Source organism: Phocoena sinus, chromosome 14 (genome assembly GCF_008692025.1).
Source record: "Phocoena sinus isolate mPhoSin1 chromosome 14, mPhoSin1.pri, whole genome shotgun sequence".
In the NCBI taxonomy this organism is placed as follows: domain Eukaryota; kingdom Metazoa; phylum Chordata; class Mammalia; order Artiodactyla; family Phocoenidae; genus Phocoena; species Phocoena sinus.
Window position 1 is genome coordinate 68,682,535 of NC_045776.1, and position 22,853 is coordinate 68,705,387.

General features: G+C 52.0%; 1 protein-coding gene across 1 annotated transcript in view; it reads left to right on the plus strand.

Moving 5' to 3' along the window:
- MN1 (MN1 proto-oncogene, transcriptional regulator) overlaps positions 1-11,120 on the plus strand; it is a 43,721-nt gene extending 32,601 nt beyond the window's left edge. The window contains exon 2 of the mRNA XM_032602836.1: positions 10,606-11,120. Coding sequence (XP_032458727.1) covers positions 10,606-10,787 — 182 coding nt within the window. The 3' untranslated portion in view covers positions 10,788-11,120. The remainder of the gene's footprint in view (positions 1-10,605) is intronic.
- Positions 11,121-22,853: the final 11,733 nt, after the last annotated feature.

The following is a 22,853-nucleotide window of genomic DNA, read 5'->3' on the forward strand; positions in this document are numbered from 1 at the left end:
GTGGGCTGGACATACCCTGTGGGCTGGACATACCCTGTGGGCTGTAGTGTGCTGACCCTGGCTGGCTCTTCATGAAATGGGGCTAAGAGAATAGAAGCTGCCCTCCAGAGTTATGATGAGGAAGGAGTGAGTTTAAAAGAACAAACATGTGATAGGTGCTAATTAGTTCTTGTCTGTTGGTTAATTCTATCAAATGCCAATCTCCCAGCAGCACTGCCCAGTTGGTGTATGGTCTTATTTCACAGGTAGGGAAACTGAGAAGCAGAGGGATCAAGTGACTTGCCCTCAACCCTTCTACTCATTAATAGATGACCTGGGATGCAATCCTGCCCCCGTTGTGCCCCAATTCCCCACTTGTATCCTCAGAGAGGATTCACTGATGTAAAAGCACAGGGCATGATGAGCTCATCCATTGTGCAGAGGGGACGTGGAGGCACAGAGAGGTGGAGTCTTTTGGGCCACCAGCTGAGACGTGGCAGGGCTGGGATTAGGACCCAACCTGGATTTCTTGGAGACGTGGGTTACAGGCGTCTGACTCAGAAGCTGCCAGGGAGGAATGGCAGGTCCTGCTGGACCAGAGCTCTGTCAGAGTACCCTTCTCACGGGGCTGCAATCCAATCCTCCCACTTGCTTAGAGTTGGGGAGCAAGGGACCTTGTCCCCAATAAGGGGGTGTGTTTGTACGTCGGGTGTCCTATGCCAGGGCCGGAAATGGATAAGGTGCAAGCCTCTTGTTAATTCTGACAGATTCCTGATGCCCCTCCCCTGCTTGGAAACCTTTTTGTCTCCTCTTTGCAGGAACAAAGCCCAACGCTTCCAGTCCTCCACGACTGACTCCATTTGAGCTTTGCTGCCTCCTCTTCCTCTGGGTCCCCCAGGCCCTAAATCGGGGTCCCTGGGCAGGCCTCTGGCTCTTCTGAAACAGTCACAGCAGAGCTTGGAGCGCCCCCTCTCGCTTCTCTTGATGCAGAGCTTTATACTCATCCTTAAGTCCCCCTAGTGTGTCCTCTCCTCTACAAAGTTTTCCCGGATCCCCACCTGTCCCCTGGGTCCACTTTGCTCCGACAGGGATTGTCTCTGTTCTGCAGTTCCGTGTTTATCAGAACATCTGTCCACCAGGCTGGGGGCTCTCTGAGCCCAGCGCCCAGCACACAGCTGGGAGCACATGTTTGCTTGTGATGCTTTAGCTATTATCACTGTCTCGAGGATTCCCTCTTACAGGCTGCCCCAGGCCCGGGTTTGGGGAGATGATTATGGTAACTGGATATCGAGCATCCCCTGGGCACCAGGCATTTCATCCGCCTCTCCGCAAAGCAGCAATGACCAAAATCACTTTTTAGGTGAAGGAATGGAGACTCGGGGAGTCAAAAGCAGCTGATCGTGCGTCAAATAGCCGGGCAGCGACAGGGTTTGCATTTGAACCTAAGCTTCTGTCTCCTAAGTGCATGACTGTCCCGTGACTGACCCCCACGCAGAGCCCTTCCTCGAGACACAGTGGCGCTATGGGAAGTTACCTGGGCCTACGGGCCACTTGCCTCCCTGCCGACCTGCCATGGAAAGAGCACAAAGCTTCCACAGCCCAGTGGATGGGTGACCAGGGCAGATGCCCCCAAGAACCTCCACCCAAAGCATCAGTGCTTCGAAAACGTACTTTTTAAAATTCAGACGTGTCACTGAATCTGTTTTTTTTTTTTCCCAATGGGCTAAAAGGAATGCGGTTCTAATCCTACAGAAATACATGTGTATATTTGTCTTGTTTTATAAAGATAATGGTTGAATGGCTTACCGCACAGCCGGCAGAGTGGGGAGCTCGGTGAGGTGTTGGCCCTTCTGTAAAGTTGCCCCCAGTGTACAGGTAGGATACTGGGGCTCAGAGAGGGACAGTATCCTGCCCAGGGCCATACAGCACTGGGCCCAATGTCATGGGGGTGAATTGTGGGTGAGAAGGCGAGAAAACAGAGTGGGAAGGGCTCTGCTGGAGACAGGGCTGGAGAGAATCTCCCGTATAATAATCATACTAGAAATACTAATGGCAGCTACTATTTCTTGGGTAGCCTTGGTGCCTGGCAGTGTGTTAAGCGCTTTGCTTGCGTTATCACTGGACTCTTCCCAACAGCCCTATGAGAATAATACCGTCTCCAGCCCTATTTCATGGGTGAGGAAACTGAGGCTGGGAAGAGTTAACATCCCCAAAGCCAATCCTGAAGCCTGGTGCTCTGAACGCACGGTGCAGAGCTCCCCCTGCACAAGCACCCTTGATACACCCCTGTGGACACTGTCAGAAGGAAGGTGCAGGATGAGGGGTCGGCTCACGGCCCCCCATCCTGTCACGTCTCGGCAGCAGGCAGGCGGGGAGTGGCCCGGGGTGCACAGGGCTGCATCTGTCACAGGTCATTGGCCACGTGGCCGCAGGCGCCAGAAGAAGGAGCCTGATGGAGGCACTCAGGCTAGGGAGAGGGACCTGCCCTGTCCATCCTTGGGCTCTGGTCCTCAAACACCACCCCAGTGCCTCCTCCTTTGGGGCTGGGGAGGATCCCTGGAATTCAGCCTCCCGCCCCAGTCCCGTTCCGGCCCCCAGCTCTCAGCAGCCTGGTCCCGGTGATGCCCTTGCTGCTTCGCCTCAGTGGAGCCCTCAGCCAGTTCTCAATCTAAATGACAGCTGCCCTCAGCCAAGTCAACTCCAATTAATTTCCGAAGGCTTTCAGGGGCCTGGCTGAGCCTCTTCCCAGGCTGAGCTACCCCAGCGGCTGGAGCGAGGCCCCTTCCTCACCCTCATGGGGCCTCCCGATTGTTGGTGGGGGCCCTACCAGCCCCTCAGGAGCCCCCATGTGTGCCGTGTGCTGCCCCCCATCTGATGGGGCCAATGTGGAAATGCTCGGGCAGCGTCCATGGAGAAAGCACTGAATGGGGCCTCGGGTTTTGTCCTTGGCTTCTGTGTCACCTGGGGTCCTTCTCATCCCATCTGTGTGCTTTAGGGCCCTTTCCCCAAAAGCAGGAGTGTTGATCCAGAGAGAGAGGGTGGGAGGGAGGGCGGGGGAGGGGGAGGAAGAGAGAAAAAGATAAAGAGGGAGGGAGAGAACAAGAGAAAGAGAGACTGAGCAAGAAGGAGAGGGGGGTGGGAACGAGAGAGCTGGAGAGAGGAGGAGGGACTGGGTGTACCTGCCATTTGGCTGCGACATTTTACTTTTTCATGTGACTTTGGCATCAGACAGACCTGGGAGTTACCCTGGCTCTGCCACAGGCCGGCTGTGTGACTGTGAGCCAGTGACGTCCCCTCTCTGAACCTCAGTTTCCTCCCCTGTAAAATGCCCTCTCTGCCTGGGTGTTGTGTTGGTCCAATGAGATCAGCCAAGGCCCGGCCCCATAGGGAGCCTGAGGTCAGTGTATCTTACTGTCCCTTGTTTTGGGAGGGCACCTGCCTTAGCCTCCTGCCTTCTTTGAATGTAAAATCCAATCACCCCAAAGCGATAGAAAGATTCAGGGGGCTTGTACATCTATCTACTCACCACCATTCATTTCTGAGAGGACCCGATAGGCCTGGAGAGGGGGAGTGACTTACCCAAGGTCACACAGCAAGCAGGTGGAGAGCTGGGATGAGAATGTGAGTCTTCATTCACATATTTCACAAATCCTTATCAGGTGCCTACCGCATGCCAGGGCCGGAGAGACCTCGGAGAGCCCCATGGGCGTGTCTGCTCTCAGGGTCTCCATCCAGGCCAGGCTTGTGTGATCTTTACTGGTGGGAATGTTATCTGCTTCTACAGGTGGGAAAACTGAGGCTCAGCAAGCTGAGCTTGCCCAAGGTCATGGAGCTGGTGAAGGGCAGAGTTGAGACTCAGAGGGAGGAGGGAGGATTTGAGTCCAGGTTTCTGAACATGCCAAAGCTGCTGGGTATGGGGAAGGAGAGGGGTGGGAATTTGGGTGTGCCGTCTTCCTGCACGGTTGGTGGCATTATAGACCATCTTTGTGCCACCTGACATCTGGCTTAGAGTCGCTGTTCCTGCCTCTGAGGCTAGAGCCGGTGAGTCCCCCAGACCCCGTCTAGCTCTCTGAAGGAGGGGACACGACCCAGGGACTGAACGTGGACAGGCAGCCAAGGCGGGGTCCTCCTTGGGGTTGTGAGGCTCTTCAGAAGGGTTCCAGTTGGGGTATGGGGACCAGTTCCACTAGGGTTGGGTCCCCCACATCCCCAGGGGCGGGTTCTTGGAGATGGGCCTTTGTGTTACCTTAAAAAAGCCTTGGACTTTGTTAACCACCGACAAGACTCTCTACTCCTGCTCTGATTGCTTGTGGCCTTTACCTGATAGAACCTGACGGAACTCGGGGAGGACCCGGGTGCTGACCTTATCCTATTTCGTAGGGAAAGAAGCTGAGTCTTAAGGAGGAAAAATGACTTGCCCAAAGTCGCCCTGCTGGGAAAAGTGCCAGGGACCAAGTTACAGGCTTCGGTCATCTGACTCCCAAGTCTCCCCATGATGTCTTCCATCTTTGGTGACCTGTTGCTAAGGGGCTCGGAACTCAGGATTCCCCCTCTGCCCGGGGAGATGTGTCAGCACTTCCCTGTAGCCAGTGAGGCGGTCGCTGGTGGCATCATTACTATTATGGTGGGTGGTGGTGGGGTGCCATTTGCAAGCGGGGGTGTTGGAGAAACATCACCGTGAGGCTGACAGCCAGGTAGATAGATGGTAGGAGTCAGCAGAGGTGAGGAGTGTGTTCTAGGCGGGAGAAACATCAGGAGGTGGGAAGGATCTCGATATACTTCGAGAGACGGTATAGCTGAGAGGTGAGGCTGGAGGCCCAAGATGGAAGCAGGCCGCGTCATGGGAAGCTGGAGACTTTATCTTGGAGGCACTGGGGAGCCGTGGAAGTTTTAAGCAGGAGAGGGGCCTGCTCTGGTTGGTGCTTCAGAGTTTCTCACTCGGCTCACGGTGGAAGATGGGCGTGTGGGTCAGCGTAGAAGCAGAGAGAGCAGCAAGGTTGTTGCTGCAGGCGGGAGTGGGGGCCTGGACCAGGGTAGGGGCAACGGGGCGGGAGAGCAGTGGATGAATTTTGGAGGCAGGCTCTCCCCTCCATGGTGCTCAACTCTAGGCTTGGGGAAGCGTGATGGCCAGAGCCAGCCTGGGTGTGATGGCCCGGCCTTTCCTGGAGATGGGGGCTAGGAGCTAGGAGCTTCTGGGGGGACATGGATGTGTCTGGGGGCCCTAAGGGACTCCCAGGCTGCAGGACAGAGGTGCCGAGAACAGGTGGCTCAGCCCTGTGGTTTCCAGGCCGGCCGGCCTGCCTCTGCTTCCGGGCCCAGTGGCCCAGCCCCCAGCTGAGTGGCAGCTGTCACAGACACCAGCGTCTTCCCCCCCACACCCCCTGCCAGGTCCAAATAAAGGAAAAACCAAAATACATTTCCCTTTGTCGGAATCTGGTGAGGGTGAGCCTGTGAGAGTCATTCGCTATTGTGTTCTGGGGCCCACACTGCTCCTTACATAAGCTTCAGGTTAAAAATACTCACGGAATTCTAATTCCTCTGCCTGGGATCGCACCCCGGGGGGCCTCCCAGCCTCGGAGGGCAGGGGGTGGGGCAGGCCCCTGGCACCCAAGGAAATGAAGAAACTGCGCCATGCACAAGGCGGGTGTGCGGCAGTATCAGCTCTGCCTGCCTCCAAAGCCCTGGGCTGTTAAAGTATAGTAACTATAATAACCCTGAGAGCGGCTAACCTCTTCTGAAGGCTCGTCATGTGCTGAAGTTTCCACCCATGTGATCTCACTTCATCGTCCTCCAAGCCCGTGAAGTAGGTTCCCATTTTACAGCCCAGGTTAACACCTTGCTTAGGTTATACCCTGGATTAGCACCCAGGGAGCCCCTGACCTGGGTGCAACTTGGAGCCCACATTTGACCCCCATAATCTGGCCTTCCCTCTGGGGGGCAGAGGGACAGGAGGTGGCCCGGCAGAAGTCCCCTTTCTGAGGGTTTGGGGACAGAGTGGTGGCTGTGCGTACCACCAAGGCAGCACTTCAGCTACTGGAGTGGGGGGGCGGCAGCTACCCCAACCCCCTCCCCCCCAGGGCTGAGGATGCCTGAGCATATGGCCCACCCAAACTGGAACCCATTCCCGGGGATACTGAGTGCAGGGCAAGGCAGTGACGAGGCCTGTTTTGCTGACTTTAAAAAAAAACTCAGCCCCCTCCATGGGTGGCACCTCCAGAAATGAAATTAACAACGAGATGTCCCCAGGTAAAGACATGCACATCTTTTCCCTTCTCCCTTTACCTCAGCCGTGGCCAGCCAAAGGGTCAATCAGCAGTCCCAGTTAGCACTCCAGCCAGCCGTCCCAGCCCCACTGGTCCCTGCAGGCTGGTCGACAACCACACAAGGCAGTCCTCTTGGTGCCGGTGGGAGTGCACTGTGTGCTGAGCGCTTTACATGGATCATTTCACTTAATCCTCGTAACTGCCTCCATGACGGCCAGTCCTATTATTTCCCCCATTTCCTAGGACTGAGGTTCTGAGAGCTGAAGTGATGCACGGAAGTCCGTGCTCCCCAGACGGTAGGCATGATCATTGTGGAACCCGTAGGAGGAGTGGAATTCCATCCGTTATCCACGCGGTCACTTTTTGGGCACTGGCTCAAGGTTCTTTCCTTTCCTTTGTGGAATTTACTATCCCCTTTGTGGATAGGGGAGCACTGAAGACAAAATCTGATGTGGTCTCATGTTGGTGGCAGGGTGAGCCCAAAGCAGCCGGTACCTGGATGGCATGATACCAAGTCTGCAGTGTTCAGCGAGGGGGTTCTGGGAAGGGGCTGGATGGGTCAGCCAGGGCTTGTGCACGTGGAGAAAGGGCGGGGAGAGACTTTGTGGGGAGTAAAAGCGAGGTATCCCAGCTCCAGGCCCTGCCCCTGTGCATGGGGACTCAGGTGGTCTGTTCTGGCCAGTAGGGGGATGACCTTAAAAACAGTCCCATGGTCCTTCCTTGCTGGGCAGGCACGCCAGGAAGCCTCTCATCTCAGCTGCTGTGCTTCCCCGGGGTGAGGCACCTCATGGTTATACATTTTGAGTCAACGTCACCCCTGCCTCAGGAACTGACCACCCACAGGCAGGGCGTCATCAGCTCTTTCTCTTGTATGGTCTTCCCCAGCTGCCTTGAGCCAGGCCCATGGGAATCACCATCCCCAAGTTACAGATGAGGAAGTGGGGGCCAGCTGCCGAGGTTGGGGGACCCGGGATTCCATCTCGGCCTAACCTGCGAGGAATCCTGGGCTAACAGGAGAGGGCCGGTCCCAAAGCTGGTGACCTGGCCTCGGGTGACCCCTGGGCAGCTCCCTGTCCCTTGGGGTCTCAGTCTTCCCATCTGTCAAATAGGGCTGAGCGGCCCTTCACAGTCAACGCACAGGCCCCAGCTGAGCTGAACAGGCCAAATCTGCCCCTCCCCCACACAGCCACAGTCTGATAGGGGAGGCTGACAGCCAACAGTGGAAAACAGGACAACACCCATCAGGTTCTGTGGTGTCTGCCAGTGCCGGGCGCTGAGTTACCTCCAGGGTCTCCCCAGCCCTGGGAGCTGGGCGAGGGGGTGGTTTTATCTCTGGGTCCTGGTGTGGGGGCCGGCATGCCTGCTGCCCTGAGCAGTGGGGATGGAGGGCCTCTCCTGGGCCAGGCCGGGGCAGGCCCTGACTTGAGGCGGCTCCCGTGGGACTGATTTATCGGCAGCCACTCGGCAGCCCAGGGGAGCCGCAGTCCTAGGGTGTGTTGGGTTCCCCCAGCTGGAATGAATCCTGCGGGAGGATGAGTTTGGTCATGCTTGGGTTGTCAAGAACTGAAGAGTCATATTCTCTCCTAAAAACATTCCCCATGGATACCAGACTCGCTTGCTTGTTCCAGGCAGAGGCTGGGGAATCCTGTGCCCATGCTCTGTGATGTGGGGCAAGGCCCTCACCCTCTCTGAGCCCCAGGTGCCCGCTCTAAAGTGGGGAGAAGGGTCACCCAGCTGCCGGGCTTGCTGGCGGATGGAATTAGATAATACACAGACGTGTCCAACTGTGTGCCTGCGACGCCCTCATTAAATCCACCCCAAGTAAGAAGAGCAGCTGTCTGTGGTTTTGGCGCGCGGCATGCGTTTGAGTCGTCTGTAACTTGGGAATAAAACATCTTTAGGAAATGTGGCCATTTGGAGCAGTCTGGAGCCGCTGCTGAGCAAACCCAGCTCCCATGAGTGTCTTAGTCCTCCAGTGTCTACCTTCCTGGTGCTTCAGCCACAGAGCAAGGGAGCCGGGTGTCAGGAGCTCACGTGTGGGTCTTGTCTTTGTTTAGCTCTTGCAAACTTTGGCAAGGGGCCTCGGTTTCCTACCTGTAAAATGGGCACAAGCATTGTTGCGTTGGCTCCTTGAAATAATGTGTGTAAAGTGAAATAAGGAACTCCTTTCAGAATTTCTCTCTCTCTCTCTGACAGATGCTACTCCTTCCCCCAATCTAGATCTCGCAATGTTCAGAACAAAATTCCTTTTGCAGGTATTAAGCAGCTCCCAGCAGTGTCACTGGGAGCAAGGCAAGCGTGGGCTCAGGAGCAGAGGTGTGAGGGCTGTGCATCAGCATGGCTGGAGTCCAGGGCCCACTGTGGGTGAGGGGACCCCGAGTCTGGTATCTCTAGCTAGCTGGGGTCACAGCATCCCAGCTCCACCACCTCTAACCAACTTGGGAACCTCAGGCTCAGAACCTCAGCTTCCCCGTCCATGAATTGGGTACAAAGACTCCAGTTTTATGGGCAGGAACATGCCCAGCTGGCCAGTCTCAAGGAAGGGACAAGGCTTGGAGGCTTCTAGATGGTTGCAGGGACCCCTCACCTTCTGACTCCCTTCCCCTACCTCAGACATGAATGACAGTCCCAGCAGCCCTGTCTGGGGTTGTCTCTGTATGCCAGGACATCTGTTACAAGACCCCAAGGGATTCAGCATCACCCCCACTTTGCCAGTGAATAGAACTGAGGCTCAGAGAGGGAGATTGTTGGATCCCATCCACACAGTGGTGGGGCTTGGATTCAAGCCGCAGTCTGTGACTCTAAGATGACTGTGCTACCATACTGTCTCCCAGCTTCACCGTCAGATGCAGGAGGAGGAGGAAGACTGTGCCTTGTTTCCTGCTGGAATCTGCAGGCTTACACCACGCCTGGCACACAGTAGGGACTCAGCTTATTAATTGAATGAAGGAAGGAAGAGGCAAAGGAGAGAATCTTCCCTCCCAACCCCAGCTCCTCCCAAGAATGCAGGTCCCAAAGCTGGGTGTCTCTGGGGCTCCAGGGTGGGGGCCCCAAACCCAGTTAGTCACACCTGGCCTTGGTTGCCTGGGCCCATCCCTCTGAGAGGATTTTCTCTGCAGGCCATGGCTCAGCTCTTGGGGGAAGCCTCAAGGCGGATCCCAGAGGGCGGGATGGGCGGGGTGACTCCTGCTTGGCACCAGGCCCTGGCTGGGCCTGCAGTGTGCTGGGGAGGGCGGGCCAGTCATGGAGCTCAGTATCTGGGTGTGTTCCCTCGGCCGGAGCTGAGCCCCCACTGCCAGTTCCAGCTTTTCTCACTTCTGCTGAGTCAGAAGTTCACCATCAGCCCATCTTCAAACCCAGCTCTGTCCCATCCTGGCTGTGTGACCTTGGGCAGGTCACCTTGCCTCTCTGAGAGTCAGGCCCCGAAAAAGGAATAATGAGAATAATCGTGATTCAGTAGGCCTCAGAACAGAGCTATTGGTCACTGGGCAGCAGTAAATTAGAAGTCCTCTGAAATGACTGCTCCATTCCTTCCCTGCCTCAGGACTCCCGATTCCTTGTTCTCTTCTAATATAATTCGTGCTAAGGTGTGAATGGTTGTCAAATTTCTTTCCTGTCAAGTGAGTCTAATCCAAACATTACTATGGTCTGTGCTGTTTCTGGTGCTGTGTGACTGAATGAGAAGGAAATTGAGGGGATTTTCACTGAGGGTGTAGGAGAGGAATAGACTCCCTCACCCTTATCACCTAAAGTCCTTTCATGTAGCAGCTGGGGAGGGGCAAAGGGCACTGGTGTGGTTGGGGAGTCCACACTCTTAGTCTCTGTGGCTCTGAGCAGTTTGGCACTGTGTAAGGAACTTACCAGCACATAGCAGGCCCTTAGCAAATGTCTGTCTGGAGGATGACAAGAGAATGGGCTGTATTCGAGACCTGGACAATCCTCCCCTCCTCCGTTTCACTGCATCTGATGAACTCCTACACATCCTTCAGTGCCCAGTTTGGATGTGTCTCTTCCAGGAAGCCTTCCCAACTAACTTCAGGTCCAGTTAATCTTTTGGGAACTCTAGTCCATCAGAGATGGGCAAACCCTGAGTTTATCCGGCCTAACTCTCCTATTTCCCAAGGGGGAGGGGAAAAACAAACCCAACAGGAGGTCTTCCCTTAGCTAAGGTCTCACAGCCCAAGTCAGAGATGACGGCAGGAGGATTCGAACCAAACATCTTTAGATCTCCTTAGATCATCTTTAGGCATGAAAAGAGGGCCTGGACATGGCCTCTCTTCTGCTTCTGCCACTTTACCCCCATTAGGGCCTCCTGCAGAGTCAAGCACGCAGCTAACGTCCTCTCTTCCTCCTTTCTCTGCAGCCCACGACCTCCCTCCGAACAAGGCCTCGGCAACCCAGCCCGGCAGCCACTTGCAGTGCCTGTCTGTCCACTGCACAGACGACGTGGGCGATGCCAAGGCCCGAGCCTCCGTGCCCACCTGGCGGTCCCTGCACTCCGACATTTCCAACAGATTCGGGACATTCGTGGCCGCCCTAACTTGAATTGACAAGAAATACCCCCTCCCCAACCAGGCCCTTCCCTCCCCCTTTTCTCTCCTCTCCCCCCTCCACCTGACCCCACCCCTACCCGCCCTGTTAATTTGAAAGGGCCACTATTGCTGAGTGGATGATTTTTTTTCTAGGTTGGTACCTGCTTAGTGGCATATGGACCGGAAAGGGTTAATTTAAAGGGAAAAAAAAAAAAAAACCTCAAAAAATTTTTTTAAAAAAGAAATTTGTCTGCCACGGTATGTTACCAGTGTTAACCCTTCTGCAGTTAGCAAACTTTTGCTGAAGCCTTTTTCCTGCTAGATAATTCCCATTTTTCTGTAATCTTGGCATACGTTTTTTAGATGACCTCTTTCCTTGTTTTATTTTCGTGCTGCTGTATGTCCAAGTATTGTTATTTCATAATAAGACAAGAGTTGCTTTCCTTTTTTATTCTCTTTTAGTCTTGTTCCTCCCCACCTCCCTCCCCACTGCCTGTTTTTGTTTTTTTTTTTTCCTTTTTGCTTTGTTCACTGCTTATTAAAATGGAAATCCTGGAGACTAGTAGTTCTGGAATATTGCCGGGTGAGAGTCAAATTGTCATCACAATATTATATATTGACACCCTACTGTCATCAGTCAGGCTGGAGCCAAACAATTAATGCCCCCCTTAGGTTTTCCGCCTGGGATTTTGTTTTGTCTGTTCCCTAAGAAAATAGATATATTTTCATTCCCACAAACACACCCTCAGCCTTCAGCTCCGTTCTCTCTTCTGCTGGAAGCTGCCTTTCACTGCCATGGAGGTGATGACGTATCCAGTCCGCTCTGTGGGAAGGAGCCGGAATGTTCAACAGTGGTGTTTTCTCTCCTTTTCTGGGCCTCTGTACAAACGCCCAGGCTCTGAATTTTCACGCTGTGCCGATCAGCCCTCGTCCGCGTGGGGATGGTGCCTGTCCAGCTTGCAGAGCCTCTAGAGGCTGCAGGCTCCCGGCTCTGCTACGGCCAGGTCAGCTGGGTCTTGGGTGCTGGAGTTGAGGATCAATTCTTAGCCCTGACCTTTCCTGACATCTGTTCCCAGCCAGGCACTGGGGGGAAGAAGGAACAGGACTGGGTTATCTCCCCAACTTCTCCCGTTCCATCTCCAACCTGGGCAGCCCCCCATCCCTGGGAAGGACCAGGCTTTCGCCGGCACTTTTCGAGGGGCTTGTTGAGTGAAGGAGCCCCCAGGCTCTGCCTACCAAGCCCCCCTCCTCCAAGCCTGTATGTATTCTCTGCAGGGGTTTGCAGACTCCTGAGGGCTAGAGGAGGGAGAAAGGAACCGGAACTAGTGACTTTGATTCTTGGGCCTTTTTTTAAACCCAGGAATCCTCCCTCCCCCTTTTTATTTAATCTCAGCCTGTTGCAAAACCAGGGCCACGTCCTGTGCATCTCATGAAGGAATAACTTCTTTGAGCAGAGGTGAGGGAGCAGCTGGGTGAGCAGGGCAGCAGAAAGCAGGGCTCCTGGACCCAGCTGAGGTCTGTCACCTGGTCCTCCCAGGGCGGTGGTCAGTGGAGGCCCAGTGTTGGCGGGGGGGGGGGGGGGGGGGGGCGGGGGGCACCTTTGGGTGCTTTTGATGACTCCCAAGGGCTTGTGTGACTCACGGGGGTGGTGGGAGGCACCCAGATTCCAGGGTGGGCCAGACAAGAAGTGACTGATATCACTTCACCCAAATCAGTAACTCTTGTAGTCGATTTCAGTTTCTGTGAACAAGCATCTTGCTAAATGTGCCATTTTGAGCCTTGCGCCCCCTCCATCCTCCCCCCGCCCCACGTCCCCAGAGTTTGCAGACCCGGCTTTTTTTAGCAAGTGACCTGAAGGCTTTGGGCTCACCGTACAACACTCACGTTGTTTATTTCAAAGAACTTTTCAGCAAAGGGAGAAGAGCGTACAGAAAAATCTGTCTCTTTCCATTCCCCGCTCCTGTCTTTCCTTGGGCTGGCTTTTTCGGCTCGGGTCTGAGTCTGGATGGTCCGAGGTTCTTACACCGGCAGTCCGACCAGGGTTGACCCCGGCCCCCACAGAGGGCAGGCAGAAACAGGTGGTGTGAACTGATCAGTGAGAAGAAAGCGGGAGCTGACTCAGCCCCGGGTTCTGCCACCAAAGGAGAGAAAAGGTGAGGAAAAGCACCCCCCCCCCCCCCCGCTCCCCCGCCACGGGCTGCAGGAGAGCCAGCCATAGTCTGAGCGAAACTCCACTACCCCTCTGATTCCACAACGTACAGCTGTTTGAGAGCTTCATCCTTTTATTTCTTAAACAGGCATGATTTCTCCTTAATTGCTTAAGGCCGGGGAGCCAAGTGTCTTGACTTCTGTCTTTGACTTGCCCTGTGTTGAGTCCATCAGCACATGGCCATCGTCTCATGGTCCTAGCAACCTCGGAAACCCCTGAAGTTTTAAACTTTCTCGCTCCCCACGACCCCAGAATTGAACAGCTTTAAAAATAGCCTTAAGCAAAAGGATGTTATTTCATTAAATTTGGTTTAATGGAAAGAATAAAAGCAGATTAAAAACACACCCAACCCACGAGACTCCACAAACACTGGTAATCGGTACTGCATAGCAAAACTCTTCGGGAAAGAATATGAAAACGTTATTGCACATGTAAAATATGAAAACTTAACTCTGCTGTGTGTTAGGCAATCCTGTAATCTTTTTGACTCTTAAAAGAAATTCATTTCTGAAATGCTTGGTTGGAAGACTGTGACAATAGCTCATGAAATTGAGTGTTATTTTTTTCTTTCTTTTTTAAAAAAAATATGTAAAGTGCAGTCTTCTGTATTCATGCATATTGTATATACCTGTATATGTTTTCCTGAGCAGCTAAATAACAATAAATATGACGTTAATGGTGACTGTGGTACATTTGTGGGCGGGGCTTGCTTCATTTTTTTCTCCACCCCCTCCCCTTTTTCCATGGGTCTCTTCAAATTCCATGGGGGTCTGGATGATGTAGTGTGTGTGTATGTGTGTGTGCGTGCGCACGCACGTGTGTGTTGATGCTGTTCTAAATTGGGTCATCTCAGAATTTCTCTAGTTTGCACTATTGATCTTTGGGCTGCATAATTCTTTGTAGTGGGGGAGGGGCCGCTGCCTTGTGCACTGTAGGATGTTTAGCAGCATCCCTGGTCTCTACCCACTAGATGCCAGTAACATCTCTTCTCCTCCCCCCTCCCTGTGACAACGCCCCCAAACATTGCCCAATGTCCTGTGCGGGGCATGACCCCTGGGGCTGAGATCCCCTGGGGCTGAGAACCACTGGTGCAGGAGGGAGGGGAGGGGCAAGCGGGGGAAGCCATCCAGATGGCTGTGCTGTGTGATGGTTATTCTTTTGGGTCCCGGCGTTCAGATCCCAGTAAGCTTTGTTACCTCTTGCAAGTTTCGTAGGCTCTCAGCTCCTGCTTTTCCTCATCTGTGAAATGAGTAACTCATGGAGTAGTTACAGGAGACGGTTTGTGTGGACGCAGCCCGTGGGAGGGCTCCATATGCATAAACTGTTGACGTCACGCCATGATCAGCTCACGGCACAGCTGACAGTGTTTTGGAGGTGGGCTGTTCTGTGTTGGATGCTGCTTCCTCGGCTTACAGCCGTGGGCTATGGGCAAGTGGTTTAACCCACCTCCATTTTCTTGTCTACAATAGAGCAAATCACATCTAGCTTGAAGGTTACTATGAGCATTAGCTCACAGGCCCTGTAAAAGCTCTGGCTGTCCTATGGGCCACTCTTTAGGCAGCAGCTTCACTCTGGCAACTGTAGACTCAGACTTGAGGTCATTGCAGAGCCCTAGTCTACAGGGGGGGAATCTGTGGTGGGGAGGAGATAAACAAGACGAGTAAATTGACAGGTAACTGTGAGGGGGATATGCCCAATAACCCATGGTGGTACAAGGGATGAATGTCACTCTGAGAGATCCATGAACCCCATGTAAGAGGCATAGGTAAGGCTTCCTCCAGCAGGTCATGCCCAGGTAGGATTTTGAAGGATGAATAGGAGTTCACCTTATTCATCCGAACATACAATGGACCCTAATTTGGCAGAAATTTTGTTGAATTTCTTCCCTTCAGTTTCTAAAGTTTTCTTTTTCTAAAATATTATTTATTTATTTTGGCTTCACTGGATCTTAGTTGTGGCACACGGGTTCTTAGTTGCACCATGTGAACTCTTAGGTGCAGCATGTGGGATCTAGTTCCCTGACCAGGGATTGAACCCGGGCCCCCTGCATTGGGAGTGCAGAGCCTTAGGCGCTGGACCACCAGGGAAGTCCCTAAAGTTTCCTTCATACAGTTGACCCATGAACAATGTGAGTTTGATGTGTGCAGGTCCACTTATATGCAGATTTTTTTCAATAGTAAACACTACAGTACTACACGATCAGAACTGGTAGAATCCATGGATGCAGAGCCGCAGATATGGAGGAAACACATATAAAGAAAACTGACTGTAAATTATATGCAGATTTTCGGCTGAGGACAGGTCAGCACCCCAAAACCCCTCATTGTTCAAGGGTCAACAGTATATGCAACAGCTTATTTGTTAGAATATAAAGTTTTAAGGACATGGCCTCTATATTCACTGTAATTTGGAGGAGCTTAAAAATCTCTTCAACCTTTAAAGGTCTCCGCTCAAAGTGACAGTGGTATGTGACGGTGTTCTGTACCCAAGGAAAGGAAGAAAAGTGACAGAATGGTGACCACTGGGGGGTGGGCATTTGGGAACCTTCAGGCTGGTGTGAAAAGAATGGATGAATGAGTGAAGGGATTCATGTCTCAGAGGGTTCGTGAACCAAAAGGACCACGGACTGGTGTATTGTTGGCAGGGTGAATCATGTGACACGGATGGGGCTGCAACACTGGGGTGTGTGTTGGCCCTGGGGAGGGCAGGTGGGACTCCAGCTTCAGGCTGGTGCGTCTTGCAGGTTGGAGGAATGGATGTCTCCTCCACCAAGCCGTGACAATTCCAGAGGGCTGAGGGGCTGTCTCACAGGGGATGATGAAGGAGCAGTCAGGTGGAAGGTGGCCCTCAGCCCTTCCAGAGCTGGGAGGTGGTACAAAAAAGACACCCCGTCCCACTTTCTTTTTAAAAAGATTGCAAAAGGATCCCAAGACCAGAGTAAAACATGATTTCCCTAACTGACGAGGGAATTAGCAGGAAGGACCCCACTTGGGGCACCACAACTGCACTATAAAGGAGATAGAAGGTGTGAGAGATGCCAAGCTTTTGTCACCAGACTGGGCTGACCTGACCCGGAAGTGATTGGGAGCGGATACCCAATTCTGCATTTATAACAAAGTATCATAGGATGGGGATAAGACCCTAATATGGCAGTTATAATACAGTCTGATGAGGTAACCCAGGAACCTTGGAAAAAATTTTTTGTTGAGATAAAAATTTGTATAACACAAAACTCACCATTTTAATGATTTTAACCTGCATAATTCAGTAGCTTTTAGTATATTCACAATGTCATGCAACCATCATTGCTGTCCAATTCTAGAACATTCTTATCACCCCAAAGAGAAGCCTCATACCCATTTGCAGTCAATCCCAATTACCCTAGGTAGCCCCTGGCAACCACTAATTTACTTTCTGTCTCTGTGGCTTTGCCTATTCTGGACATTTCATATAAGTGGAATCATATAATATGTGGCCTTTTTGTCAGACTGCTTTTACTCAGCATAATATTTTCAAGGTTCACGGCTTTCTATGGCTAAATGATATTCCATTGTATGACTATACCGCATTTTGTTTATCCATTCACCAGTTGAAGGTGATTAGGGCTGTCTTTACTTTTTGGCTAGTGTAGGAAGCGCTGCTATGAACATTCACGTACAAGTTTTTGTGTGGATGCACTTTTTCAATTCTCTTGGGTATCTCCCTAGGAGCAGAACTACCTGGTCATAGAAACTCTGTGTTTACCTGTCACACTGTTGGCTGCAGCAGCTACAGCATTTCACAGCTTGGAAGGAGGTTTCGGTTTGTTTACTTAACCAGGGTTCCCCACTCGCCTTTTTTCACATTTAAAAAAATTGAGGGATAATTTATGTACAAAGAAATGCACAGATCCTCAGTGTGTAATCTGATGTGTTCTCACGTGTCTACACCTGTGTAACCCAAAGCTCTATCAATATTATACACTGTGACACACTTCCCAGAAAGTTCCCTCCTGCTCCTTTCCAGCCACCAACCCACCCCTAAAGTAACAATGGATCGGATTTCTATCACCATTGCTTTGTTTTGCCTGTTCTTTAATCTTGAATGTCCTGTAAATAGAATCAAACAGCCTGCACTCTTAGGGGTCTGATTTCTTTCACTCTGTATAATGCTTTTGAGGTTGCATGAGTCAGTAGTTTATTCCTTTTTATTGCTGAGTAGTATTTAATTGTATGGATATAACACTGATTATTCATTCACCTGTTGATATGCACGTCAGTGGTTTCAGTTTTGGGTTACTAGGAATAAAACTACTATGAAGACTTGTGTACAACTTTTTGGCTGAGTCACATAGGAGGTGCATGTTTTCCTTCTTAAGAAACTGTCAAACCATTTTTCAAAGTGGTTGTGCCACTTTGCATTCCCATTGGCAGCATCTGAGAGCTCCAGTTCCTTGTAACATCCTTGCCGACACTCGCTACTATCTATCTTTTTAACTTAGCCAGTCTAGTGTGCGCGCGCGCGTGTGTGTGTGTGTGTGTGTGTGTGTAGTGATATCTCATTGTGGTTGTAATTTTTATTTCCCTAATGATGTTTCGTGTACTTTCATGTGTTTATTTGCTCTCTGTATATCTTTTTTCGTGAAATGTCTGTTCAAATCCTTTGTCCAATTATTTATTCGGTTGCTTGTCTTTTTGTTATTGAATTCTAAAAGTTCTTTATATATTCTGGATACAAACCCCTTCTCTGTGTGTTGCAAATATTTTCTCCCAGTCTGTGGTTTTTCTCGTAGTGTCTTCTGAAGTGCCAACGTTTTAAAATTTCACAAGTTCCACAAAGTCCATTTTATCAAGTTTCTTTTATGGTGAGAGCCATTTGTGTCTTCCCTGGGATCCTGCTTTCTTCTAGTAGCTTTATGGTTTTACATTTAGCTTTCACATTGAGCTTTCTATGATACATTTTAAAATATATATATATTTATTTATTTATTCGGCTGCGCCGGGTCTTAGTTGCGGCATGCAGGATCTTTGCTGCTGGGTGCGGGATATTTTTAGTCGCGGCATACCGGCTTCTCAGCTGCTGCATGCGAACTCTAGTTGCGGCATGTGGGATCTAGTTCCCCGACCAGGGATTGAACCCAAGCCCCCTGCATTGGCAGCGAGGAGCCCCAGCCACTGGACCACTAGGGAAGTCCCTCTATGATACATTTTGATTGAGGTTTGCCTATGGCATGAGGCAAAGGTAAGAGTTCTGTATTTCCAGAATATCCAATTGTCCCAGCATCATTGGTTGAAGAGATTTTCCATTCCTCCATTAGACTGTTTCGGCACCCTTGCTGAAAATCATTTGACTGTATATGTGGGGGGTTATTTTTGGACCCTCTGTTCTATTGATTTAGTTGCCCGTCTTTTGCCACATGGATAAATGTTAAGCTGGCGGTCACATGGGAATTTTGGTATGCTTTCTCTGAAGAATGGACAAGAGAGGGAGTCTAGAAGAAAGGGATCAGTGTGTCCTACCATAATTCTAAAATAAACACTTTGAAAACATGACAATGTCACTGTTGCCTGATGAAGGCCCCTGGCCTGAGAACTTGTTTTTTGAAAATGAGGTCAACTCATCTGAGAAAGATGTTGGAGACTGAGCAGCCATGAGTGGAGACATCCTCCTTGCACCAATGGAAAGGCTTGGAGAGAGTTGAGAAAGGAGTGACTTCATCATTGTGAGGCTGGGGATTGCTCAAGGCTGCATTTGGGCACCTCATGTGCCATCCTGCCCCAGCCTTCCCAGAAACATTGCTCAGTCTCTCCATTTTTTTTTTTTTTTTTTTTTTGCGGTACGCGGGCCTCTCACTTTTGTGGCCTCTCCCGCTGCGGAGCACAGGCTCCGGACGCGCAGGCTCAGCGGCCATGGCTCACGGGCCCAGCCGCTCCGCGGCATGTGGGATCTTCCCGGACCGGGGCACGAACCCGCGTCCCCTGCATCGGCAGGCGGACTCTCAGCCACTGCGCCACCAGGGAAGCCCAGTCTCTCTATTTCATACGCAAAGAAACGGAGGCTCAGAATGTCCAGTTCAGGGTCATGCAGCAGGTCAGCAACAGAGCCAGAACCAAATACTCTGCCTCCCTGCCTCCTGCCACTAACTGTCCCTTGTCCCAAGACCTGGGCCCAAGCTAACTGGAGGGCAGGGCAGCTCCACACAGGAGGAAGTTTGTTTTGTTCACCTCAGTATCTGCAGCAGCCAGCACAGGGCCTGGCACACAGTGGAACCGCACTAGATATGGGTCGAATGAAAGGTGCTGTTGGTGGTTCCCTCTTTTTTGCTCGAAGACCTCCTCGCCTTTGGCTGCTGTTGGGTTAATAGGTGGAGAATGGGGCTTGTGTCTGGGAGTGGGAGCTGATTGTTCAGACTCTGACTCTGGCTGATGTGCACTCCTGGGGCCACTCACGGCTGTGCTCACAAAACCCACAACAGGTGATAAGTGAATCCTGTTATGAGACGGAAGATAGAGGAAGGAGAAGGAGATAGAGGGTGACAAGGGATTGCTTAGGAATGCCTCCCTGAAGAAGGTCAGGGGAAGAGACAAAGAAAGTCAGGGAGCGAGCCAGGCAGATATCAGGACAGAGGGAACAGCACGTGCAAAGGCCCTGTGGTGGGAGTATCTCTGGCATGTTGGAGGAAGAGTGAGATGGCCAGGATGATAATGTTCTGATGGGCCGAGAGTTTGTAGAGAGGCAGAACGGCAAGGGGCTTTCAGAAGCTAGTCCCCGTCCTCTGAATCTCTTCCTCTGGTACATTAAAAGACAAGAACTGAAATAAACATCCTCTTTTTCTCACCGTTCTCTCCTGGGATTCCAGAGTTTTGCTTCTGACCCCACTTGTTACCTTATTACCTGGGCCTGACCTTTGTCCCAAGGTCTCTGAGTCTATGGCTCCACTCAAACGTCACTGGTTATCAGCCGTTCAACCCACTTTATTTTGCCGATGGAAGTGATACAAAGATCTGTGTGTGCAGAGGTTGCCAGGCCCAAGGGGACAACACCAGGGTCTGGGGATTCAGGGAAGGGGACGCCCGGAGGTTCCAGGGAATGGCTGTGATGCTCCCTGACTTGAGCTGGGAGCTCAACTTTAGGTATTGATGGTTTGGGGTTTCAGTATAATTTCTGGCTTGCAGGGATGGGGGGTGGATTGCGAATAATGCTGCTGTTGCTGCTGACGCTGACTGCCGTTCACTGAGCACATGCCTGGGGACTCCCCAAGCATCAACCATAAGCCCAGGCTTCTTGTCCCCATTTTCTGGGATTCTAACCCAGGCCTGCCTGACTCCCCGTCCACAATTCTGCCTGCTGCTCTGCAACCACCAGAAGGCCCTGGTCCAGCAGGGTACACGAGGTGTGTTTTGAACAGATGGTGCGAGGAAGCCTGTGCTGAATTCCCCCCTAACCTGCCAAGGTTCCCCTCTCCAGGCCTTAGTTCCCCCATCTGAAAAATAGGCTTAAGCAAGTACCTGCCTCAGAACCTCCCAAAGCAAGGCTTCCCTGAGAGCAAAAGAGAAAGGGGGAAAGGTGAAAATGGTGAACTCCAGTGGGAGTTGGGGGAACACCCTTGTCCGTTATCAGAACCTGTCCAGCCAAGGGTTATTGATTGCCCGCGGTATTCCAAGTGCTGCCTAGGTGCTCGCCCAGCACATTCAATGCTCAGGTAGACGTGAGAGGCGGTCTTGGAATCCTTCCTAGTTTACAAATGGGGAAAGTGAAGTTTAGGGACCTGCAGTCTGCAGGCTGAGATCGCCCAGGAGGTGAGTGGCTGGCTGGATGCACCTTTGGGAAGCTCAGAGCTCCGAGCTTGGGGCTGGCTGTGGGGGTGATGGGGCTCTTCTTCTATTTGTACTTTTTATAGGGATTTGAGCAAACAGGAATAACCTTCCCCTTCCTGCAAGGTCCTATGACTACCTTGTTTTTCTAGGGAGGATTTTTCTAGGGGACCCAGGAGGAACTGGAACCCAGGTCTGGCATTGTCCCCTTAGTTGTTCAGATAGGGGTGTTAGCCTCATTCTATGATGTGGGAGGTAACGGGGAGAAGGGAGGGGCTGGGTGGCAGACAGCCCATCAGCTCTAAATCTTGCTCCCTGGCTGACGGCTGCTCTCTGAGCCTCAGTTTCCTCATCTGCAAAATGGCGCTGATTTTAGCACCTACTGCATAGAGATGCAAGGATTAAACGCAGTGAGAGGGTTTTGCACAGGGCTGCTCTGAGCAAGCATCCGGTACATGTCAGCTGCTCTTGGTGGTAGAATTAAACATTATGTGCCTTGGTTTCTCCCTTTGCAAAACGGAGGTAGTGATAATGAACAATAATAGGAAACACTCATGTGGTGCTATGTGCAAGGGCTTGATCGAAGCATTTTACTTCCACTGATGAGTTATAATAACAGCTTAGGAGGCCAGCTCTATCATGAGCCCCATTTTCCAGAGAAGGAAGCTGAGACACAGAGAGGTGAAGCCACTTGGCCGAGGTCACCTGGGCCAAGCTCCCCATCCTGGGGCCTAGTCATGCTCAGCGTAGGGCCAGGATTGGCCAGCCCCTAATGGGTGATGACAATGAAGCTCAGAGAGGTGTAGCCACTTACCTGAGGGCACACAGCCTGCCAGTGACAGAGCACAGGCCCAATTTGGGTCTTTCAGGTTTAAGGCGTCAGGTCGTTTTTGCTCTGCCTGCCCTGCTCTGTGCCCTGCAGGCAGTAATCACTGGACCACTGCTCTCTCTGTTCCCTGCCCAGGCCAGGTCCTGGTCAAATCTCCCATCCTTTTGACTGCTGTTGGCTAAGGAGGTGAGGAGAAGAGGCTTGGGTGGAGGAGCCTCCTGATTTTCATGCCTCCCCTTGCTCTGGCTCTAGCTGTGGCAGCCTCCCCTCCTGCCTTCCTGTGGGAGGTGGGAACTCCCTCCTCTTGGGGCTGGAGCCTTGCAGATCTGGCCAGTGGGATGGGGGCTGGAGTGGGGGGCTGGGGTGACGCAGGGACTGCGGATCAGTGTCACCAAGCACTGTGGCTGCAGCCTTGGTCCCATCATCATAGCCCCTCCTGCCGTGTTGGGGGAGCCTGACCCCACGGGAATCTCACCCGTGGGAGCACATTCTTACTGGCTGTGCCTCCGGAGCCCCGCCAGCCACCCCAAGCAGGCTTTGTCCCGGGGAGGAACCCTCAAGAGTTCTGAGCCCCTCGGAGGACAAGGGGCTCACTGAGGCTCCAAGGCCAGGCAGAGGGGGAGGGGAGGGGGAGGGCAGAGCCACTGACAAGGGCTGACAAGTCTGCTTGTGCCACACAAACTCCGCAGGACCTTGAAGACCTTGCCTCTGGGAGCATCGATTTACCCATCTGTGAGATAGGGTGACTGGGAGGTGCCGGGAGTCCACAGTGGCTACTCATTACCTGTAGCTGTTATATTCATAATGTAAGGGGTTGAATATTGTTGATATAGATACTGAGCCTACCGTCTTGTGTGGAACTCCTGGCACCAGCTATGTTTCCAAATCTAGAATTTGGGAGAACTTAGAAAATTTGGGCAAAGTAGGACCTATATCACATGCTCAGTGACACGCCTGGGGGGCTGCGGTCGAACGTTAGAAACCATCAGAATAGTCTCATTAGTGGGATTAGTGGGACCTCCAGGCATGAGAATTCGACAAGGGCTTTCTGTTTTTAGAGCCCTTTTGGATTTCGGGATTGCATATAATGGAATGTGATCTTTTATTGCTATAATTCATTCACTCATTCATTTACTCATCCACTCTGCAAATATTTGAGCATCTGCTGTGTGCCAGACACTGCTTCAAGTCTGGAGGACCCAGTAGGGAACAGAGCAACCCCCTGCCCCATGGAGCTCACACTGGGGT